This window comes from Jaculus jaculus, chromosome 10 (genome assembly GCF_020740685.1).
Source record: "Jaculus jaculus isolate mJacJac1 chromosome 10, mJacJac1.mat.Y.cur, whole genome shotgun sequence".
NCBI lineage: Eukaryota > Metazoa > Chordata > Mammalia > Rodentia > Dipodidae > Jaculus > Jaculus jaculus.
This window is the reverse complement of record NC_059111.1, coordinates 41,404,211-41,417,975: the sequence shown is the minus strand read 5'-3', so window position 1 is coordinate 41,417,975 and position 13,765 is coordinate 41,404,211. Positions and strand designations below refer to the sequence as shown.

Sequence of the window (13,765 nt, the reverse complement as noted above, 5' to 3'; positions counted from 1 at the left end):
AAAATGATATCTTTTTTTAAAAACTATTTATTTATCAGAGAGAGAGAATATGGGTGCACCAGGGCATCTAGCCACTGCAAATGAACTTCATATGCATGCACCACCATGTGCATCTGGCTTACATGGGTTCTGGTGAGTTGAACCTGGGTCCTTAGGCTTTGCAGGTAAGCACCTTAACAGCTAAGTCATCTCTCCAGCCCTTTTTACTTTGATAAACCAGTCATCTCAAGTAGCTGTGCTCTGGTGGTTAGAAGCAAGTTACTGAAGGGAAATACTTGAAGGTAGGGATCTTTGGGAACCATATTAAAAAGTCTGCCATATAAGTGTCTCTAAATTTATATCCTATAAACATTTTATATAATTGATCATACACTAAATTGAAGTGTACTTTGACCCCAAACGATTTTTTTTTAATTTTTTTTTTTTACAATTTTAATTTATTTATTTATTTGAGAGCAACAGACACAGAGAGAAAGACAGATAGAGGGAGAAAGAGAGAATGGGCGCGCCAGGGCTTCCAGCCTCTGCAAACGAACTCCAGACGCGTGCGCCCCCTTGTGCATCTGGCTAACGTGGGACCTGGGGAACCGAGCCTCGAACCGGGGTCCTTAGGCTTCACAGGCAAGCGCTTAACCGCTAAGCCATCTCTCCAGCCCCCAAACAATTTTTTTAATTCTTTCTTTTTTGTCTTTTTAAAAATTTTTACTTTAGAGGGAGCAAAGTGGGGCTAAGGTGGGGGGATAGAGAATTGGCAAGCCAGGGCCTCAGCCACAGCAATTAAAGTCCAGATGCTTGTACCACCTAGTGGGCATGTGCAACTTTGCACTTGCTTCACCTTTATGCAACTGGCAAACATGGGATCTGGAGAGTTGAACATGGGTCCTTAGGTTTAGCAAGCACCTTAACCACTAAACCATCTCTCCAGCCTTTTTATTGTCTTTTTGAGACAGACTTGCTATATTCCACTCTGGCCTTCAGACTCACAATTCTTTTGCCTCAATATCCCAAGTGCTGGGATTGCAGACATGCAGCACCATACTTGGCTCAGTATTCTGTATCTTTGTATGTATGTGCAGGTAGAGGCTAGAGGCTGTTTGGATATCTTTCTTGGTCTCTCTCTCTCTCTCTCTCTACCTTATTTATTGTAACAAGGTCTCAATAGAGCCCAGAGTTTGCCAAGTCAGCTTGTCTAGCTGCCAGCTTTCCACAGGGATCCCTTGCCTCTGCCTGTAAGCATTGGGTTACAAACAGGCTGCCATGCTGCCTGACATTTACATGGCTGCTGAGGGTCCACATCCTCATGCTTTGGAGGCAGGTGCTTTACTCACTGAACCATCTCTCAAGGCCTGACATTGCTTCTCTTGATCACTCATACTACTGAGGGTGCTCCTGACTCCCCGCCACCCCATACCTTACCTTTGATCTTCTAATCCTGTTTCTACTGAATATTTATCTGGTCCACTTACTTCTCTCACTTCCACTAAAATCTCCCACTTGACCTATTACCATGTGCTACCTGACTACCAGGTCTATTATAAAGGTACTGACATCCAGTCATATTAGAATGAAGATATTTGAGGGGCTGAGGTAAGACCTCACTCAGCCCAAGCTGACCTGGAACTCTCTCTGTAGTCCCAGGCTGGCCTCAGACTTATAGCCATCTGCCTACCTCATCCTCCCGAGTGCTAGGATTATAGTATGAGCCACCATTCCTGGCTTCTGAAAAGATTTTTTTTTAATTTTTTATTTATTTATTTGAGAGCGACAGACACAGAGAGAAAGACAGATAGAGGGAGAGAAAGAGAATGGGCGTGCTAGGGCTTCCAGCCTCTGCAAATGAACTGCAGACGCATGCGCCCCCTTGTACATCTGGCTAACGTGGGACCTGGGGAACCGAGCCTCGAACGGGGGTCCTTAGGCTTCACAGGCAAGCGGTTAACTGCTAAGCCATCTCTCCAGCCCTGAAAAGATTTTTTTTAAGTGTGTGACTATAATTGACTAAAACCATTAATGTCAAACAATCTTGACATCCCTGGTCTCACCTGATTTCCGTGCCTACAATAGGCATGAACCCAAGTCTGGGAGAGTCCAAACTAAGGTAGTGTCTTCCAGTTAGTTTCAGGATCAGGCCTCACATTTTAAATGTGACCCACAATTGCTACATTCCAGCTGTCTCCTGTCATTACCCTCTTGCTCATTAGCTTGAATCTCTAGCATTTTAGGGTCTTTCTATCCTGATTTTTCATGTGAAACTCCCTACTTCACATCTCCTACCTGGCCACATTCTACTCATTCCTACATTGGAATATCTTTTCCTGAGGCAAGTATTTTCTTGATGTCTTAGACCTCCTTTATATCTTAGCTTTCTTAGTGATATATTTCAAAAGACCATCTATTTCAAAACAGTGTATAGAAGGGTGTATAGAAGGAGTATTGTTGTGTTTCTGTTAAACTTTATTGCTGGAGGCTAAAATTTGAATTTCATATATCATGAAATGTTCATCTTTTGATCTGTTTTCCCCAGTTGTTTTTACACAAATTCCATTTCCAGCTCATGTTCTATATAAAAACAGTTGTGGAGCTGGGTGTGGTGGCGCATGCCACCAGCACTTGGGAGGCAGAGGTAGGAGGATCACTGAGAGTTCGAGGCCACCCTGCAACTATGTAGCAAATTCCAGGTTAGCTTGGACTAGCATGAGACCCTACCTCGAAAAAACAAAAAATAAAATTTAAATTAAAATAAACAGAAGCCGGGCATGGTGGCGCACGCCTTTAATCCCAGCACTCGGGAGGCAGAGGTAGAAGGATCGCCGTGAGTTCAAGGCCACCCTGAGAATGCAAAGGGAATTCCAGGTCAGCCTGAGCTAGAGTGAGACCCTACCTTGAAAAAAAAAAAAAAGATGTGGGTGACTTTGGAGTATGGACCATGATTTGCTAACCCCCACTGTGAAGGGTCTAGATCAGGGCCATGCAGTAGTATAGTAATCATATGTGTCATCTACATTTAAATGAAATTAAAAACAATCAGCTTCTGCATTGTACTGGCCACATTTCAAGTGCTCAGTAGCCACATAGCTTGTGGTTACCATTCTGGGCAACACAGAAAATTCCCACCAGTGTTTTCTTGGGGCCAGCTCTGACCTAGACAGAAGAGGCTGGGGGATTCTCCGCAGGGCAAGTTAGTTCAATAGTGGTAGAGCCAGACAATAATCTGAACTCTGTCCTTCACTGGCTTGCCACTGCTGCTGGGAACTTTTTGACTTCAGCTTGATTCAGTTGCCATCCTTTAAATAAATGCTGTTCTGGATAGCATACATGATGAAAATCAAAATCAACTTTAAGCAGTGTTGGTTAGGTTCACAATGAAAGCATTTTTAAGAAACAACATCTAGGGTTGGAAAGATGGCTCAGCTGTTAAAGGCACTTGCTTACAAAGCCTGATAGCTGTTGAAGGCACTTGTTTACAAAGCCTGATAGCCTATGTTTGATTCCTTACTACCCACAGTTAGCCCATTACTAAGAATAAGCATGTCATTTTTTTCTTTCTCTTGTAGAATGAAAAGAAAGTTTTATTCCTGGGAAGAATGTATGAACCTTCGGGAAGTTAAGGTACTTATTAAATCTATCAGGGAATGATTTACAGTGGGCTGATTAGGATAGCTTTATATATGGTTAGATTTATAGATATGTTGTAATTCTATTTGTATTTTCTTACTAATGCTGAAAAAGTTAGGAAATGACATGTACCTAGTAGCTGAGAGTTAAAGATACCTACATTATTATGTTAGTAAATATACTGTTCCTAGAAAGCATTTTAATAGGCTTCTTTAATCAGTGTAGTAAAATATAAATAAATGGATCATAGTTAATGATTGCCTCTTTGCAGGTGTTGTTCAGGATCTTGTTTTAATAGCCCTTTCTCTGTTTTCTGTGGTGAAATTCTTTTATCAAGGTACAGCTGTATTAGCATTGCATAAAATGTATTTTTATTCCTTCTCCTCCTCTTCTGTCTCCTTCTTCAGCTTCTGAAACATGGTATCTCTGTATAGCTCAGGTTGGCCTTGAGCTCACATTCCTCCTGCGTTAGCTTCTTAGATGCTAGTATTACAGGCACTACCATACCTGGCAAAAAGATCACTAGCTCTTCTTTTGACTTTATTCCAGTTCTGGGAATTAAACCCAGGGCTTTATGCCTACCAGACAAACACTCCACCACAAGGCTGCATCCCAGTCCCATATCTATCTATCTATCTATCTATCTATCTATCTATCTATCTATCTATCTATCTATCTATCTATCTATCTATTCAGCCTTTTGAATGATGTCGCCATTCCTTTTCTTCATCTTGTCCCCCTCTTCTCTCCATTCTGTTTCAATTTTCCTCTTACCTCTATTCAAGTAGATTAGCCTCTTTGGTTTCCCATGTGTAATTAATTTCCTTGGGCACTAGAGTGTTGCTTCATCCCTTATTAGGCCTCTCTCCCAGCCAGTTCCTTCCAACTCCCCCAAGACTCATGTACATGGAAGGGGCTTCACATATAGAGTAAGGATCTGTCAACTCTTTCAATAAAAAGACCAACTTACTTTGTTCTTTTTATTCAGTCTATGACTCCAGCCCATGGAATGGGATGATACCTATAGTTAGGTTGGGTCTCCCTTTTTCAGTTAAGGATGCCTGCAAACTCCCTTAAAGACATACCCAGAGTTGTGTCTCTTAAGTGATTATAAGTTCAGCCAGACTGACAATGAAGATTAACTATCACGTGTGTCTTGTCTGTCATTTGACATTCTTTGTTTTGTTATTTGCTTTTTTGTTTTGTTTTGTTTTGTTTTTCGAGGTAGGGTCTCATTCTGGCCCAGGCTGACCTGGAATTCACTATGTAGTCTCAGGCTGGCCTCGAACTCACGGCAATTCTCCTACCTCTGCCTCCCGAGTGCTGGGATAAAAGGTGTGTACCACCATGCCCAGAGGTTGCCTGCATTTTTAATTCACATCTTGTTCTCCCAGTAAGGTTGTTAAGTATTGTGCCTTATGCCAGGTGTATCCTTGGGACATAGTACATTATAGTTTTTTATAATTAGAAAAGTGTTGATAAGTTTCTGAGAGAGGCAAAATTAATAATATCCAGTGGAACCTCCATCCATGGCATTCATCCTTATGTGGGCTGGTGGCCAGGTTTGATTTGCTACTTACTTATGTTTATCTACCCTGACACAAATGACCTGTCTCTACTCCTTTGGGAATTTTCTCAGAGCCTAATAAGATGCTTCTTCATGGAAATATAACTTTATAAAGAAAGTCACTTGAAGTTCTCCAAGCAAAATTAGTTCTTTATATATTAAACTAACCCAAACTTTAGCTTGCTCATCAACCTCACTGAGAAATGGTAGCTGCAAGCCATCCTAAACTTGGACAAATGATTTACATATAAAACAGACTGAACATACTGCCTCATGCATAGAAAAGCTCTAAAGCACCCTTCATGTTTCCTGGACCAGTTTACTTTGAAACAGCAGTGAAATGCCTAGATACATTTTTTTTGTTTTTGTTTTTGTTTTTGTTTTTTCCAAGGTAGGGTCTCACTCTAGCCCAGGCTATCCTGGAATTCACTCTGTAGTCTCAGGGTGGCCTTGAACTCACAATAATCCTCCTACCTCTGCCTCCCGAGTGCTGGGATTAAAGGCATGCACCACCACGCCTGGCCCTTAATGCATTTTAAACACACACACACACACACATACACACACACACACTCACACACACACTAAAAAAAAACAGAAAGGCAGTCAGAAGATTCCAGTGAATATGTACAAATTCAGTAATGTTTTTGTTACTCATGAAGAACCAGGAATCCAACCCAAGTAAAAGAAATAGCCAGGCTGGGTCATCTAGAAGGATAGAGCCAAATCAGCTATGGATGTGTGCCAGAGAAATGTCTTGGCAAGAACTTGTTTGAGGGGAGAAGGCTCCAAAAAGGCTGATTATGTTTTCATCTGCTTACCATTTCCTCTCTTTCCAGCTGCCCATTTCTAGGTTCTGAGCCTTTGAGTACCCAGGTGTCCTTCTGATTTGGATGTTCCTTTTAACACTTCTGTTTTATGAAAAGAATGTGCTTGGGGCTGGGGAGATGGCTCAGCAGTTAAGCTTGCTTGCAAGCCTGCCAACCTGAGTTTAATTCTCCAGTACCTAGGAAGAGCCAGACAAAAGGTCTGTAATCACAATGTGCCTACAGCAATGAGAGACAGAGCTGGGAGAATCCAGATACTCACAGGCCTTCTTAGCTGCAAAACAACAAGAGAGACCATGTCTCAAAGGAAGGCAGGAGAGGACTGAGGGACTGGAGAGATGTCGTAGTGGTTAAGGTGCTTGCCTGTGAAGCCTAAGGATCCAAGGTTCAATTCCCCAGTACCAATGTAAGTCAGATGCAGCAGCTGGTACATGAATCTGGATGTTGCTTGCAGTGGCCTAGCCCTGGTGTGCCTGTTCTCTCCCTCTCTCTCACTCTTTCTCTCTTTCTCTCTCTCTCTCAAATAAATAAAACTGTTTAAAAGTATAAAATCTTACATGATGAAGAGTGGAGTTGTGAAGGGGAAAGTGGGGGAGGGAGGGAATTATCATGGTTTATTGTCTATAATTATGGAAGTTGTCAATTAAAACAGTTAAAAAATAAAAATAAAATATAAAAATAAAAGTATAAAATCTTAAGGAGAGGACTGACACACTGGAGGTCATCATCTGAAATTTACATGCATGCTGTGGCATACACATGCCCATACACACACATTTACACATATACATGCACATATATACATATGCACACAGACACAAAAATATTTTCAATAGGTTGTTATTTTTTCTTTTTTAAATGTTTTATTTATTTATTTGAGACACAGAGAAAGAGGCAGTTAGAGAGAGAGGATAGGTATGCCAGGGCCTGTAGCCACTGCAAATAAACTCCAGATGCATGGGCCACCTTGTGCATTTGGCTTTATGTGGGTACTGGGGAATTGAATCCTGGTCCTTAGGCTTTGCAGGCAAGTGCCTTAATTACTGAGCCATTCCTCCAGCCCAAAGATGTTCTTTTTAATGAAATTCAAAGAAAAAAGAAGGCTTTACAATTTATTGTTGGTGGGCTCTCTCTGTAGGAAAAAAAAAAAACCTTTTACACAAACAGGTTCATTTGTCTAGCCACAGTGACCTTGGAGGCTTTCTTGAAGGAGACAGCCTGTCAAATTCTGATCATCCAGTGAGCACTGTGCTCTGGGGGTTGTATGTATGTACAGTTGCTGCTCACTAATACGAAGGTATTTTGTTTTTTGTTTTTTCACCATTGGCAAAATAATACAAATAGAAAGTAGTTACCCAGCTGTGCTTCCATGCACTTAACAAAGCTCTGTGAGTATGAGGATGAGTAATCAGAGAACCATGGACCATTTTATCAGTTAGCCTCTTATTGCCTGACTTTTTTCTTTTTAACCACAGTTGCTCTTAGGCGTGGGGGAATTTCCCTCCATCATTTCACTATAGGGTTCTTCTTTTTTTTTTTTTAATTTTTAATTTATATTTTATCTATTTGAGAGCAACAGACAGAGAGAAAGAGGCAGATAGAGAGAGAGAGAATGGCCATGCCAGGGCCTCCAGCCACTGCAGACGAACTCCAGACGCGTGCGCCCCCTTGCGCATCTGGCTAACGTGGGTCCTGGGGAATCGAGCCTCGAAATGGGGTCCTTAGGCTTCACAGGCAAGCGCTTAATCGCTAAGCCATCTCTCCAGCCCTCACTGTAGGATTCTTCTAACAAGGTCTTTTTCCTCCTCTGCAATTAAAACTTACATTGTAAAGAGTATTTTGTCTCATCGACAATTAACATGACAAAAGTCAGGCTAGCTAAAGTGCTATGGAGTTAGGACTCCCAGCAGCCACATAAATGCTATGTGAGCATTATTTAAAAAAAAAAAAAATCAAGAGAATCAGGCTATCAACCTGAGTGTATTTGAGCAATTTCCGGTTCCATGTCTGCAGCTGTTAGCTGGCAGTTCCAGGCTAAAGCTGCTGCCCTCTTCAGTGCTAGACAACTTTAAAAAGCCACAGCTGAAGCAGGGCATGGTAGTACACACCTTTAATCCCAGCACTCAGGACGCAGAGGTAGTAGGATCACCATGAGAGTTCGAGGTCACCCTGATAATACAAAGTGAATTCCAGGTCAGCCTAGACTAGAGTGAGACCCTATCTCGAAAAACCAAAAAAATAAAAAAATCACAGCTGCTTTTATTGGTCTTCTTCTGGGCCACTTACACAACCTGAGTCCCATAGTCAAAAAAGGCAAGCCTGAAATAGCCCTGGCCTGTGTTGCATGCTGAGTGCAGTCAGGAATACCACCAACTGGTTGAACACTGACCTTCTAGTCCATTAAAGTAGTTTTTCTAGGTAAAGTTGCCATTGACTTCAGAAGTAGTTTGTTAAATATAACTTACTGTATGTACACAGTCCTAAAATTAGTCCGTCCCCCCCCAGGTATGTATAAGATTACTTTTCTTTTTCAACATGTTTTTTTCCTAATGTTTTTGTTTTTCTTTCTCACCTTTCAGTCTTTAAAGAAGCTCAATCATGCCAATGTAGTAAAATTAAAAGAAGTCATTAGAGAAAATGATCATCTTTATTTTATCTTTGAATACATGAAGGAAAACCTTTACCAGCTCATTAAAGAAAGGTACAGTTTGTTCATAACATTCTTATAAATAAATATTGCAAAGTAGATATGCTTTTGCTCTTGTTCATTGTACTCTCCCAATTTTCTCTCTAGTCATTGTATAATTATGCTTCTGGGGTTTCATGCTGTAGCCTGCTGGCTAAACAAAGCATCCATTCTCACTGTGGAGGGGCCCTTCAGGGCACAAGCTGGTTTGTTTTTGTTGTTGTTTTTTTTTTTTTTTTTTTGAGGTAGGGTCTTACTCTAGTTCAGGCTGACCTGGAATTCACTATCTAGTCTCAGGGCAGCCTCTAACTCATGGCGGTACTCCTACTTCTGCCTCCTAAATGCTGGGATTAAAGGTGTAAACCACCACACCCAGCCATTCTTTGTTCTTAATTGCTATTTTGAGATTGGGTCTACATCTGTAGCTCAAGCTGGCTTGGAACACTGTGTAACCTAGGCAGTCATCCTGCCTCGGCCTTCTGAATTCTGGGATAGCAATGTCATTCCACCTAGTAGAACTTCATGCAGCAGTTTTCATGTTCTAAATTAACCACCCAAAGAAGCTTAAAAGATTTGCTGCAGTTCCTGCAAGATGGTGTGGTCAGAGCAACTGCCAATCAGGGGTATACCCAGTTTCCTTTTGAGCCCACTGTTGAGAAATCTAAGGTTATTCTACTTCCCCTCTTGCCAGTAGTGTTTAGGTACTTGCATGCTGGGAAAAGGAGACTAGTAAGAGTCTCCTAGTAAGTTCCTGAGTGGAGCCAAGTGGCCAAATGAATCCCATTCCTAGAACCCCCTGAACGACTTGAATGAACAGACACCATCTTCACCATCAGCACCAGCAGTGAAGCCCAGTGGCTTGCCCGGCCAGGGGGAAATACTAACATTGCTACATTTCCTAAAGGCTTCATTTAAAAGACCTCAAATTTTTCCTACTTTTTGTTTTGTTTTGTTTTGTTTTTTTAAGGTAGGGTCTCACTCCAGCTCAGGCTGACCTGGAATTCACTATGTAGTCTCAGGGTGGCCTCAAATTCATGGTGATCCTTTTATCTCTGCCTCCCCAGTACTGGGATTAAATGCATGTACCACCACACCTGGCTCCACAAAATGCTTTTGAGAATTTTTTTCTTTGTTTTTTGAGGTAGGGTCTGATACTCTTTATCCCAGCCTGACATGGAATTCAGTATGTAGTCTTACGGTGGCCTCAAACTCACAGCAATCCACCTACCTCTGCCTTCCAAGTGCTGGGATTAAAGGTGTGTGCCACCATACCTGGCCAAAAGTTTTAATCTCTCTTATGAATTATCTGTATTCCCTTTTTCTTTCCTCCCCTTTCTGTAGTTCCCCACCTTTCTCCCTTTTCCATTCCATCCCCTTTGCTACCTCCTCTCCTTTTCCCCTTTCTTCTTTCTCTTTTCCTTGTTTTTTTTTTTCTTAAGATAAGCTATCACTATTTACCCCAGGCTGGCCCCAAACCTGCTGTGTAGTTGAGGCTGGCCTCTGTCAAAGATTCTTCTGCATTCATTTCCCTGAGCTCTGGGATGATAGGTGTGTGCTGCTATGCTTAGTTTAAGTATTCCTATACTATGTTAAATTTTCCTTTTGATTTCTTAAAAAGATGCTTACTTATTTTTTATAATAACTGAATATACCTGGTGTTTATTAATTAGCTCCCCTATATGGACAAATGATTGTTTTTTGTTTATATTTGTTATAAAGATATCTGGTCAAAAAATCCTTAATTTCTCACTACAGAATCAGATAACATAAATGCAGGAGATTCCTTTTAACACATAAAGCAATATTTATAACTTGATTTTCTTCTGTTCCATACAGAAGTAAATTGTTTCCTGAGTCTGTGATAAGGAATATCATGTATCAGATCTTGCAAGGACTCGCCTTTATTCACAAGCACGGTAGGTGATTGGGAGTGTTGTGCTTTAGAAGAGCAGTGAAATATCAAATTGAAGGTATAGGAAGCATTAACATATTTTATAATGGACTCCCAGAAAGGGTTTCAGAGTGAAGAGGCTTACAATGGCTTTTTAAAAACTTTTATTGACAACTTCCATAATTATAGACAATAAACCCTCACCCCCCCCACTTTCCCCTTCACTAATCCACTTTGCATCATATCCACTCCCTCTCTCCATTAGTCTCTCTTGCATTTTGATGTCATGATCTTTTCCTCCTATTAGGATGGTCTTGTGTAGGTAGTGTCAGGTACTGTGAGGTATCCAGATATCCAGGCCATTTTGTATCTGGATGAGCGCATTGTAAGGAGTCCTACCCTTCCTTTGGCTCTTACATTCTTTCCGCCACCTCTTCCACAATGGACACTGAGCCTTGGAAGACATGATAGAGATATTTCAGTGCTGAGCACTCCTCTGTCACTTCTTCTCACCACTATGGTGCCTTTTGGGTCTTCCCAGTGGTTACCACCATCTGAAAAGAGAAGTTTCTCTACTGACAGATGAGAGTAGCATTAATATATGGGGATGAATGTTAAGTAAAATGGTTACAGGGCAGTTTGGTGAGCAAAATATATGCATTTAGCCATATAAGAGCAGGCATTTCACTCCTAGAGCTCAAGACCTCCCCCTCCATAGGCAATTTTTAGCTTATTAATATTAACTTTTATTCATGTTGAACCATAAATGTTACTGTATACAGGGTAAAAAGTGTTTACACAAACTTTTTTTTCTTAATTCTTTTTGAGGCAAGCCCAACAGGCTGACCTTTTTTGTTTTTTGTTTTTTGGTTTTTTTGGGGGGTGGTGGGGAGGAAAGGGTTTATTTTGGTTTACGGACTCAAGGGGAAACTCCATGATGACAGGGGAAAATGATGGAATGAGCAGAGGGTGGACATCACCTCCTGGTCAACATCAGATGGACGACAGCAGCAGGAGAGTGTGCCAAACACTGGCAAGAGGAAGCTGGCTATAATACCCATAAACCTGCCCCAACAACACATCACCTCCAGGAAGCTCCAATTTTCACATTGCCATCAGCTGGGGACCTAGCATTCAGAACATGTAATTTTTGGGGGAACACCTGAATCAAACCACCACATTCTGCTCCTGGCCCCCATAAACTGGTAACTAACCATGATGTAAAATGCATTCAGTCCAATTTTAAAAGTCCCCACAGTTTTTATCAATCTCAATGATTTTCAAACATCCCCATCCATAGTCCAAGATCTTTAACTGATCTGTAATACCAAACAAACAATCAACAAACCCACATAATGGCACAGAATAAACATTCACACTGCAAAAGATGGCACTGGGTATATCAAAGAAATATTCAACCAATACAAGATTTAAAACAACCAGGGAAAACATTAAACTCTGTAGCTCCATGTCCAACAACCAGGGCAAACATCAAACTCTGTTGCTCCAAGTCCCGCAACTCTAGCCAGTGACAAATCTCCAAGTCCCATAATTCTAACCAGCAAAAGTCTCTAGAGTTCCAATTCCACCCCTCCAGCTAGGCTACTCACAGTCTAGGCAAACTTCATGTGATGCCAGCACCTCTCCTTGGCAGACATCCCATAGTCCTGGCATCTCTATTGGGTCTCTCTTGCAATCCATGGTTCATCCTCATGGCTCCATTGGGTCTTCATGGACGTAATCCAACAAGCCTGCTTCACACTGCTCATGGCCATTTCCACAATATAAGACCATATTGAAAGTTCAGTGATCCTCCCTTTTCTGCATTTGTTATATTCCACACTACCAGGTGGGCTACCAAGTTGTTAGTCCAGGGGGCAATAACGCAGACTTTGAAGAACAGGGCATACTTTCAGGATTTAGGCCTCTTCAAAAGAGTCTGCATTCTTCCTGTTGTCCCAATGTAGGTCAGTTGTCCCAGTCTCAGTGGTTGTAATCTCTCAAATTTGTTTTTTTTTTAATGTGTGTAGGGGGTGAGGGGAGAGAGAATTGGCAGCCAGAGCCTCCAACTGCTACAATCCAACTCCAGATGCATGCGTCCCCTAGTGTGCATGTGCAACATTGCACACCTGTGTCACTACATCTGGCTTATGTGGGATCTAGAGAGTCCAACATGAGTCCTTAGGCTTTGCAGGCAAGTGCCTTAAACACTGAGTCATCTCTCTAGCCCTACACAAACTTATTTTTCTTATTATTTACCATTCCATGGGGGAACCTTCCTCATTGGCGTTGCAGCTATTCCCTATGGAGTTGTGGCTTATGCATTGTGGGAGCAGCAGTCAATTATTTTGGGGGGCAGGGAATGCCTCTGGGCATAATGTCTCAACCTGTGACTCTTAAAATCTTTCCGGCCCCTCTTCTGCAAAATTCCATAAGCCATGGTGGGTACATTGTAAATCTACTGAAGTGGTGAGCTCTTAGGAGCCTCTGAATCTCTGCGTTGGTAAGTGTTGAGTATCCTCAGGGTCTGTCTCCTCAACCCTGGAACCAGACTATCAGGTTAAACAAGGGAGCAACACACTTGCTCATCTCCCCAATTCATCTGTGGCTTGGCAGAATGGTGAGGGTGTTGTAGTCAGGTTCACAGTGCTGGTAGAAATCACCCAACCAAGAGCAGCTTGTGGGAAAAAAAAAGGTTTATTTTGGCTTACAGGCCCGAGAGGACGCTCCATGATGGCAGGGGAAATGATGGCAGGAGCAGAGGGCAGACATCACTTCCTGGCCAACATCAGGTAGACAACAGGAACAGGGGAGTGTGCCCAAACACTGACGAGCTGACTACAATACCCATAAGCCCACCACCACAGTACACTGCCCCCAGGAGGTGTCGATTCCCAAATCTCTATCAGCTGGGAACCTAGCATTCAGAACACCTAAGTTTATGGGGGACACTTGAATCAAACCACCCCAGAGGGGTAGTTTATCTCCACAGGTCTCACTACCTTCTGAAAAAGAACAGGTTTCCATGCGTGGACCCTCCAGAACAGAGGCCTGCCATAGGTTTTGATTAGGTTTTCACTATCAGGCATGTATTACCTCCCATGGAGTAGGCCTCCAATCCAATTAGAGAGCAGTAGGTTTTCCCCAATAATAGACATGCCACTATTGCACCTGTCCAG

At 42.0% G+C, this 13,765-nt stretch overlaps 1 protein-coding gene across 5 annotated transcripts in view; it reads left to right on the top strand.

Annotated features, from left to right (window-relative positions):
* Positions 1-13,765, top strand: part of Cilk1 (ciliogenesis associated kinase 1) — a 99,670-nt gene that overhangs the window by 41,180 nt on the left and 44,725 nt on the right. For 4 of the 5 annotated variants that reach the window (XM_045160167.1, XM_045160168.1, XM_045160169.1 and 1 more), the window contains exons 3-5: positions 3,555-3,609; positions 8,589-8,710; positions 10,532-10,611. In XM_045160167.1, the coding sequence (XP_045016102.1) occupies positions 3,555-3,609; positions 8,589-8,710; positions 10,532-10,611 (257 nt within the window). The remainder of the gene's footprint in view (positions 1-3,554; positions 3,610-8,588; positions 8,711-10,531; positions 10,612-13,765) is intronic. The other variant, XM_045160170.1, reaches the window with a different exon arrangement.